Source organism: Physeter macrocephalus, chromosome 11 (assembly GCF_002837175.3).
Source record: "Physeter macrocephalus isolate SW-GA chromosome 11, ASM283717v5, whole genome shotgun sequence".
Taxonomy (NCBI): Eukaryota; Metazoa; Chordata; class Mammalia; order Artiodactyla; family Physeteridae; genus Physeter; species Physeter macrocephalus.
This window is the reverse complement of record NC_041224.1, coordinates 169,326,313-169,337,171: the sequence shown is the minus strand read 5'-3', so window position 1 is coordinate 169,337,171 and position 10,859 is coordinate 169,326,313. Positions and strand designations below refer to the sequence as shown.

The window sequence follows — 10,859 nt, the reverse complement described above, 5'->3', positions numbered from 1 at the left end:
CAAGCCTAAGCACTTTACCTCTATGCTAATTTAACCTTCAAAACATTTTGCAGAAGAAACTGTCCACACAAAAAAATTAATCAATTGTCAGTCTAAGAAAGAAATGGAAAGTTTTGTTTGAGACAAACTGAGGATTATAATACAGGAGACAATCTCCCAGACAGCTCTGAGAACTGATCTGAAGAGATAAAGTGGGAGGCCCGAATGTATGTGATTTTGGTGAAGGGTTACAAGCAAACTCTCATCTTGATAGAAGGTTACTGCTATTTGGGAGGAAAATATATCTTAGTTAAAGATTTTAGTGCTTTTCTAAGTATTGGAAGGTGCAAGAAACTGGGTTCATAAAATTTTCACCTGAAAATATCTAACTATCTGAGGGCCAGTTCTATCAGTTCTCCCAGAGCACAAAGTGCCTCATGCTGATGCTTGCCCTGAATTCCTTTCAGGGATTCCTTTCAGTGACTGCAGTGGCTAGTGAGTTGATTCTTGTAGAACTGGATGGTGGGTTTTTATTTTTATTTTATTTATTTATTTATTTATTTTATTTTACAATCCCCTCCCTTTTGGTCTTAATTTTGACCAAGGTTTGGGAGGCATTTCGTGACCACTTTGTCCCAATGTGCCAGGAATGCTCATTCCCAGGTCAAGCAAACATTTCATTGCTAGGCCCCTCAAGGTACTGTTACTGGACTAGGCCCCTTTAACAGTAACCAAAAGCCTCTGGACTGCCTGTCTTACTAGTCTTCTATGGTCCAGGAAATGGTTCCCTCTTGTTGCTTTTTCCCATATCTAGAGTTACACTATTACAGTCATTGATCTTATAGAACTATGTATTTGATCAATCACTTCAAGGCATCTATTCATCATTAATCTTATCTGAGACTCAGTCACACATTTGGTAATGCAAGAAACAATAATCTTATAGAATAGACAGAAAACAAGTAATATAGCTAGTAACATTAAATTCATAAATATGTATTTAAGCCAAGAACTTCCATAAGGTGTGGCCCAGTATTCTCCCCAGGTCGTCTGACCAGTCTGTTCTGCACCAATCACTATCTTTAAGGGAAATGACATATTGGCATTGTACATAAAGTTCACCAAAGGTGCCTACACATACAGGGTGAGTGGTGGGTCATAGGTGACCCCTTACAGGATTGAGAAAGGAATGTTATCTTCTGAGGAATTACCCAGCTGGCACCAGAAAAATAAAAATTGATCTTTACGGTTGAGCAGGTATTTCTGCCATTGGGGAGGTCTGGTTAATGCATAATGCAGATGCACAATGCACACTAGATGGGAGGGAGGAGGTACAAATGGGCAGAGAAAAATTTTGTTTAAATTTTTATCTTGCCTTAAAATACAAATCTTTATTTCATCAAAACTGAAGCTTAGGGAGTTTAATTTGACTCAGTTAGGAAGCCATGGTGTGAACTCAGGGGTGTAATCAGAATCCCAACTTCCTTGAACTTTGTGCTCTGAACAGTTGCCCCTCCAGTCTCAACATTTTCCGGTTCTCACAGAAGCCTGATGGTACTAATTACTGGGAAGTGCTCCCTTCCGCCCTTCCCCCATCACGCCCTGTCCCCTTTCATTCCGCCCCGCCCCCTTTCATTCCGCCCCGCCCCCGCGGTTGGGGTCCAGGCCAAAGGACCGACGGGAAAACTACACTTCCCAGAGTGCACAGCGACCGCAAGGGCCTTATTACCGGCCTCGGCTTCCCACCGCCATTTTTGTGGAGTGAAAAGGCGGTGCGGCCTGTTATCATGGCGCTGTTCCCCGCCTTTGCGGGTGTTAGTGAGGCGCCCGAGAGCGGGAGCCCCAGGAAAGGTAAGCACACAAAAGGGATGAGGAAGGTACTTGGCGGGGTTAGGGCAGAGTTTCTCGGGCCCAGGTCTCGCACTTCCCTTTGATTTGTTTATTCATTTGTATCCCAGAGTTCTCCGCGGTGCTGCAAAGCCTTGTGGGAGGAGCAGCGGCACTCGTCCGGGTTTCTGGGCTAGAGTTATAGAGTCCAGAAGGAGAAATACCAGGAGAGGCTTCGGAGTTGGGACTTCCATGTAATCATATTGTTGAGCCCTGTTTTCTCCCCCCAGCCTCAGTTACTTCACCTGTAAAATGGAAACAGTGGTACTCCACATCTCGGGGAGACTCCTGATGCAAATGCTGGGTGTTCTGATTACAGCTTTTTTTCCTTCTCTGTTCTCCTTATTTCTGAATTATTTATTGGGTTCATATCTTTTGGCAGACCAAGAGGTAGAGAATTAGGATCCAAGGCTAATCAAACACAGTTTCTCTCCAGATGGGCACAGCTGCTGGGAATAAGAACTAACATTTATTTATTGAGGGTTGACTGTAGGTCAGGTAATGGCATAACATATTTTATTTAAGCCTTAAGCGTTCCCAGATCTGCATTGTTAAAAACTGTGGCACATAGTGAATTGTAATTTAAAGTGATTAATCTTAAATCATGCCCTTATGTGGCAGAGTCCAGCTGTGTCTGACACCTTTATCGTATCCTGTTGTAATTCCTACATTTCTTTTTTTGGTATACTTCTCATAATTGTTAATTTCTTATATAATTAGTGTAATTTTGGTCATCCTTTACTCGACCGTAACATCCATGTAGTCAGAAACTGTGTTTGTCTATTCATCGCAGCATCGTTAACCCCTAGCACAGGCCCGAAGTATAGTAATTGTTCGATAAATATTAGCTGAATGTACAGACCAATAATAGGTACTTAAAAAAGTAACAGTACATACAAGGTGGGATGTTATAGATGACAGAGGTGAACCAGAGGAATAATGACTTCTGTGGGGAGGTTCAAAGAAAGCATTATATAGGAGCTAACTTTGGAGACGGGTCTTCAAGAGGGTAGGGTTTGGACAAAGAGACAGTGGAAGAGCATTCCAGGGCCTTCGAAGGCACGCAGGAAGGAAAACAGGAGACCTCTGCAAAAAACTGAAAATAGTTCAATTTGTCTGGAAATGTAGAGGTGTAAGGAGGCACCTTGGGAAATATGGTTGGAACTGATGATGAGGGATGGTCCTGACTTGAATAACAGGCCAACGGTTAATCCTTTTATTTTGGGAGGGTGAAGTGGCAGGTTTACAGGGCAGTGTTGCTCTTGTCATTTATCTTAACCAGTATTTATTGGACATCTTCTGGGTACCCAGCATCAGGGTAATGATTGTAAAAGAACTTTTTATTCTTTTTAAATTTATTTTTGTTTTGTTTTTTAATTTTTATTTTATATTGCAGTGTAGTTGATTTAAAATGTGTTAATTCCAGGTGTACAACAAGATGATTTAGTTATACATATATCTATTCTTTTTCAGATTCTTTTCCCATATAGGTTATTACAGAGTATTGAGTAGAGTTCCCTGTGCTATACAGTAGGTACTTGTTGATTATCCATTTTATATATAGTAATGTATATATGTTAATCCCAACCTCCTAATTTATTCCTCACCCCCCACCTTTCCCCTTTGGTAACCATAAGTTTGTTTTCTAAGTCTGTGAGTCTGTTTCTGGTTTGTAAATAAGTTCATCTGTATCATTTTTTAGATTCCACATATAAGTGATAGCATATGGTGTTTGTCTTTCTCTTTCTCTGACTTCACTTACTACGATAATCTGTAGGTCCATCCATGTTGTTGCAGATGGCATTATTTCACTCTTTTTTATGGCTGAGTAATATTCCATTGTATATATGCACCACATCTTCTTTATCCATTCATCTGTTGATGGACATTTAGGTTGCCTCCATGTCTTGGTTATTGTAAATAGTGCTGCAGTGAACACTGGGGTGCATGTATCTTTTCGAAATATGGTTTTCTCAGGGTATATGCCCAGTAGTGTATTTGCTGGGTAATATGGTAGTTCTCTTTTTAGTTTTTTAAGGAACCTCCATACTGTTCCCCATAGTGGCTGTATCAATTTACATTCCCACCAGCAGTGTAGGAGGGTTCCCTTTTCTCCACACCCTCTCCAGCACTTATTGTTTATAGACTTTTTGATGATGACCATTCTGACGGGTGTGAGTTGATACCTCATTGTAGTTTTGATTTGCATTTCTCTAATGATTAGTGATGCTGAGCATCTTTTCATGTGCATTTTGGTCATCTGTATGTCTTCTTTGGCGAAATGTCTATTTAGATTTTGTGCCCGTTTTTTCCTTTTTTTTGATTGGGTTGTTTACTTTTTTGATATTGAGCTGTATCAATATGAGCTATATGTATGAGCTGTTTATATATTTTGGAGATGAATCCCTTGTCAGTCACATTGTTTGCAAATGTTTTCTCCCATTCGGTGGGTTGTCTTTTGGTTTTGTTTATGGTTCCCTTTGCTGTGCAAAAGTTTTAAGTTTAGTGAGGTCCCATTTGTTTATTTTTCTTTTTATTTTCATTACTCTAAGAGGTGGATCCAAAAAGATATTGCTGCAGTGTATATCAGAGAGTGTTCTGCCTATGTTTTCCTCTAAGAGTTTTACAGCATCCGGTCTTACATTTTAGGTCTTTAATCCAGTTTGGGTTTATTTTTGTGTATGGTGTTAGAGAATGTTAAGAGCTTTTTATAAAGTACTGTATTAAAAAAAATTTAAACACAACATTATTAGCCATAATGAAATTAACTATAATTCTTTAATATCATCTAATTGTCAGTTAATGTTCAAATTTCCAGAGTTGTTTCAAAAATGTCCTTTTACAGTTGGTTTCTTCAAATCAGTATCCAAAGAAATCCAACACTGCATTTTGAATATGTCTCTTAGGTCTTTAAAAAAATTATAAAACAGTTTCTCCCTCCCTTCTATTTTCCCTTGTGATTTGTTGAGGAAACTGCATCATTTGTCCTATAGACGTTTCCCACCAAATCCTTATGGTGTCATTTAACATGCTTCTCTACCCTAGGATTTCCTGTAAACTGGTAGTTAGATGTAGAGAGTTAATTAGATTCAGGTACAGTTTTTTTAGTTGAAAATACCTCATTGGGTGTGCTCTACAGTTGCTGTTGAGCCAAATCAGGAGGATGAGCTGTCCAGTTTTCTCTCTTTTAGTAGTAAGATTGATCAGTGGATTCCTGGATGGCCTGATTCATCCATTATGAAGCTGCCCATCAATCTTTCACCTAATGATTTTTGCAGCCATTTATGATTATTGCTTAGATCCACCATTTCATTGTGGTTACAAAATGGTTATTTTCCGTTTTTAGCATTCCTCCTATATTTATTAGTTATCAGTTATCCTATAAAGAACTTTTTCTCAACACTGTTGGGATACCCTGAAATACAGTTCAGGCAGGAAAGACAGGATGAATACTTGATTTGTTCCTTTTGTCAGTTTACAGAATAACAAGTTTGGGTCTTGGCAACTTTTAGAGGTGACAGGTGAGGTGTTTCTCCCCCCACCCCCTTTAATTATGAACTCATGAATTTTTAACATATTTATATTTCAGTCCATTGCAAATACTATTTTCTAATGCTCAAATTGTCCCATTTTTGGCTAATGGGGGCCTTGATCAAGTTGGGCCTGTGTCTTTTTGGCATAAACCGATTGTCTTTAACCACTTCCTTGCTTTCTGCCCTAAAAGCTGCTCAGAGCTCATCACTTACATGTTTTATTATGGCCTGGAATTGACCATTTCTCAAAGGAACCCTGGTTTCTTTTAGTGGAAAATGGTATGGGTATGTTAAAACCACAAATCGGATGTTGGGAGTACTCATGGCACTGGGTTGTCATTACTTCTAAACATTTTCAGTGGCCAGAACCAGAAAGAGAAAAATACATCATGACTTCATACTGATATTTCTAATCCAAGTTTAAGATTTTGAGATTTTTAGTTGATTTCTTTGATTTACTATTTATATTTATTTCCTCTTATGCTGAAAATATTAGTTCTTAGTGTCATTAGTCCAATTATGTATAGGTCCAAAATAACAATAGTAATATGACTAATACTAAATAGTTCACTATTTCTTTATGGTTCTATTTGTCCTTAGGCTGTATCCCACAACCCACGTGCTGTCAAATTACTGTGTTTTAAATTCACTTGAAATAATTCTCTGTGTGGTTTCATTACCAATTTGTTATACAATTAGGTATATTTGTTTTTAATTTTGGGGGATTGTGTTTTTCTTCTTTTTGATTTGGTCCCATTTTATAATGTTGTGAAACATTTACATGGTTCTAAAGTTGGAAATACATATAACCCAGTTATTTTTGGAGAAAAAACTTCCATCTCAATTCTCCAACTTTCCCCTACAGTTTAGAATTTTTAGTAGTCAATGATATCCTTCCGTTTTTTTCCTCCTTAATATGAGCAACTACATTTCCGTTCTGTTTCTTTTTTTTATTTTAATTTTTTGTTTTTTTATTAAAGTGTAGCTAATTTACAATGTTTTAGATATGCAGCAAATTGATTCAGTTTACATACATATATATATATACTTTTTCAGATTCTTTTCCATTATAGGTTATTACAAGATACTGAATATAGTTCCCTGTGCTATACAATAGGTCCTCATCGTTTCTCTATTTTATATATAGTAGTGTGTATCTGTTAATTCCAAGTCCCAAATTTATCTCTCCTCCCCGCTCCACTTCTGCTTCTTAAATGCATATTATTCTGCATTTTACCTAAAATGCCAGACATCACTCTACAGTGGAGTATAGATGTCTTCCTCACTTCTTTTGACTGGTACACAGAGCTCCATAGTGTGGATGTCACATACTTTATTCTGTCAGTCCCTATTAAGGACATTTTGACTGTTTCTGGTCTTTTGCTGTTAAAAATAGAAGCACTATACTTTTGGCCTTACACTATAAAATGTGATAAAAATGTTAAGATGGTGTTAGTACTGGTGTGTGCAGAGTTTCAATTAAAAACAAAAACAGAAACAAAAAACTCCTGGACAGGAAAGATGAGCAATACCAAAGCAAATGAGAGAGGCTCTGTTCTCCACCCTCTCGGTACTGTTAAGAGTTAGGCCAGGGCTTCCCTGGTGGCGCAGTGGTTGAGAGTCTGCCTGCCGATTCAGGGGACACGGGTTCATGCCCCGGTCCGGGAAGATCCCACATGCCGCGGAGCGGCTGGGCCCGTGAGCCATGGCCGCTGAGCCTGCGCGTCCGGAGCCTGTGCTCCGCAACGGGAGAGGCCACAACAGTGAGAGGCCTGTGTACCGCAAAAAAAAAAAAAAAAAGAGGCCAGGATTTAAGCAGGCATCACACTAAGTAAGTGTTTTGGGGAGGCTAAATTCGGTAACATTCATTCTGTCAACAGACAGGTATCCAGCGCCTCCCTTGTGTTAGGGGCAGCAGAAAGACCCCAGTGTGTGATCCCTCCAATTCTCGAGCTTTTCTTTCTGCACCATCAGATTTATTAGGCTTGTCTACTCTAAAACATTGTTGCTTGGGGGTTGAATATTCAGACAGGGTTGGGCTGGAAGATATGAGGCATATGAGGCAGGTGTATTATTTATATTTGGGGAAGAAACTACACACATTGTCTTTTTACCTGAAACCTGCTCTTCTTCCTGTGTCCACATGTCAGAAAATGGCACCACCATTCTCCCAGGCCAAAACTTAGACACGTACCTCAACTTCCTGTTTCCCCCATTCAGTTCTTCATCCAGTCCTTCCAAATAACTCTTAAATTCATTAGTTTCCCTCTATTCTCACTGCCACTGCATAATTTTCACCACAGTCATCCCCTGGATTATTACAGCGGCCTCCTAAATAGTCACTCCCTGAACCACTCTCCACACCGTAGCCAGAATTTTAAAACTACTTATTTAAAAACACTGTGTGTCTCTGATATAAATCGTACCAGTGTTTTCTTAGGTCAGTCTCCCAAGACAATAGAAATAAAAACAAAACTAAACAAATGGAACCTAATCAAACCTACAAGCTTTTGCACAGCAAAGGAAACCATAAGCAAAACAAAAAGACAACCCACAGAATGGGAGAAAATATTTGCAAATGATGCGACCAACAAGGGCTTAATTTCTAAAGTACACCAACAGCTCATACAACTCAACAACAAAAAACCAAACAACCCAGTTGAAAACTGGGCAGAAGACCTAAACAGACATTTCTCCAAAGAAGACATACAGATGGCTGATAGACACATGGAAAGATGCTCAACATTGCTAATCATTAGAGAAATGCAAATCAAGACTACAGTGAGGTACCACTTCACACTGGTCAGAATGGCCATCATTAAAAAGTGTACAAATAACAAATGCTGGAGAGGGTGTGGAGAAAAGGGAACCCTCTTATACTGTTGGTGGGAATGTAAGTTCGTGGGAATGTAAGTTGGTGTAGCCACTGTGGAAAACAGTATGGAGGTTCCTCAGAAAACTAAAAATAGAACTATCATATGACACAGCAATGTCACTCCTGGGCATATATCTGGACAAAACTATAATTCGAAAAGATACATGCACCCCTGTGTTCATCGCAGCGCTATTCACAGTAGCCAAGACATGGAAACAACCTAAATGTCCATCAACAGATGACTGGATAAAGAAGATGTGGCACATATATACAATGGAATATTACTCAGCCATAAAAAAGAATGAAATAATGCCATTTGCAACAACATGGATGTACCTAGAGATTATTTTACTAAATGAAGTAAGTCAGAAAGAGAAAGACAAATACCATATGCTATCACTTATATGTGGAATCTAAAATATGGCACAGATGAACTGACCTACAAAACAGAAAGACAGTCATAGAGAACAGACTGTGGTTGCCAGGAGAGGTGGGGGTGGGAGAGGGATGGATTCGGAGTTTGGGGTTAGTAGATGCAAACTATTGTATATAAAATAGATAAACGACAAGGTCCTACTGTATAGCCCAGGGAACTATATTCAATATCCTGGGAAAAACCATAATGGAAAAGAATATAGAAAAGAATGTATGTGTATAACTGAGTCACTTTGCTGTACAGCAGAGATGGGCACAACATTGTAAATCAACTATACGTCAATAAAAAAATAAATTAAAAACACTACTATGTGCCATTCACTGGTCTAAATGCTTTATAAATACATATTAAGTCACTGAATCCTCATTGTAAATCAACTATATACTTCAATAAAAAAATAAATTTAAAAAAACCACCATGTGCCATTCACTAAATGCTTTACAAATACATATTAAGTCACTGAATCCTCATAACAACCCTATGAAGTCGGTATTATTGTCAGCATTTTTAGGGAGGAGGAAACAGGCACAGAACCAGGATTTGAGCTCAGGCAATCTAGCTTCAAAATGTGTGTGCTTAAACACTACTCTTTGCTGCTGATCTTTTGAACCCTAGGCCTGATTTTGTCACCCTTGCTCAAAACTCAAGCATTTTCCCATTGCTCTTAGGGTAAAACACAAACTCTAATATGGTGTTTTAAGGCCCCGGAACCCCTCCGGCTTCATTTTGCTGCTACTCCTGGTGGTCCAGCCATAGCAGCTTCCTCCTGTTGCCCAGAGAGTCATGCTTTCCACTCTCAGGCCTCTGTATAAGCCATTTCCCCTCCTAGGATGCTTCCTAGGAGCATATTTGACTACTTTTTTTCCCATCCTTTAGGTCTTATTGAGCTGTTCTCCCAGGCAGCTTTCTCTGATCCATACCTAGTTTGGACTAGGGAACCCAACTGTGTGCTCTCGTTATACCCTGTAACTTTTCTTTATCTTGGCGTTGTCTAATTGCATGTAAATGACAGTGTGTCCGCTCCCTGAGGGCTGTCCTGGGTTTGTCCATGCCTGGCTCTCAGTGAAAAAGTGCTGGATGAAAGGAGAAGACTTGGAGAGATTAGGTGTTTTGTTCCGAGTTGCACAACTAATAAACTTTAAAGCCAGTGTTTGAATGCAGGTCCTTCTGACACCGGAAATTGTATTATAAATCACACTGTGATATTGGAACGTTGGGGTTTGGTTGTTTAAACATTACCTTTGGGATCCCTGGGTCTCTTCTTCAAATTGTAGGTTAACTCTGTGGAAAGGCTGACTTTGCTTAGATTCTCTGTACTCACCGTCTTAAATGCATTTCTTAGTCATGTTTGCCAGTGCTGTTTGTACGAATGCTGTGTTCTCAGATTCTGTCAGGAATCAAGTGTTTCCATCAAAACAAAGAGCTTGGCTCATTCTTTTTAAAGGAATAACCCTCTTCCCTAATATATATGCTGTAGAGCCCTAGAAATGTCTTTTGAATTATCACTGAAGGGGTGGTGCTTGCCTCTGAGTTCATGTAAACTCATAATCAGTGCTATTTTGTTATACAGGTTTCCCCCACTATCTGAAGGTAGAGCAGCGTTCCGATAAAACCTGTCCTAAGCTGAAATGGTGTACAGTGAAGAAACAGTTACTTCAGGACACATCTTGCTAACGGATGCACAAAGTAAATCAGGATAAGGCACAGATACTCACAGACATAGTTCAAAGCTATGGCAGCTTGAGGCTGAGCTCCTTCCTGGGGGAAGGAGCTTGGTGAGGCCACTGTTCCTGCTTGGGGTGCTCACTGCCTCTCTGAAGGCTCGCTGCAAAACAAACACTGAAGGCTACTTTTGCTTTTTTTTTTTTTTTTTTTTTTTTGGTAAAAGCGAAAATCCTCTTTGGATATTGGCTAGTGAAAATAGGTACTAGTTGAAGGTCTTTCATAAAAGGAAAGTGCCATAAAGTGAACTTTGGAAAAGCAGGGGAAAGCCTAATACAATGGGGAATGGGTGTAGAACAAGGATATTTTATCCATTTGTGGTTCAAACTTTGTTTTTATTTTATTTATTTATTTATTTATTCATTATTATTATTATTTTTTTGTGGTACGCGGGCCTCTCACTGTTGTGGCCTCTCCCGTTGCGGAG

At 39.2% G+C, this 10,859-nt stretch overlaps 1 protein-coding gene across 2 annotated transcripts in view; it reads left to right on the top strand.

The window, feature by feature from the left end:
• The first annotated feature begins 1,743 nt into the window (after window positions 1-1,743).
• Window positions 1,744-10,859, top strand: part of NRDE2 (NRDE-2, necessary for RNA interference, domain containing) — a 48,446-nt gene continuing 39,330 nt past the window's right edge. For both annotated transcript variants that reach the window (XR_003682141.2, XM_007102680.4), the window contains exon 1: window positions 1,744-1,830. Coding sequence is in view for 1 of the 2 variants with exons in the window: in XM_007102680.4 (XP_007102742.2) it covers window positions 1,767-1,830 (64 nt within the window). In the remaining variant the exon portion in view is untranslated. The remainder of the gene's footprint in view (window positions 1,831-10,859) is intronic.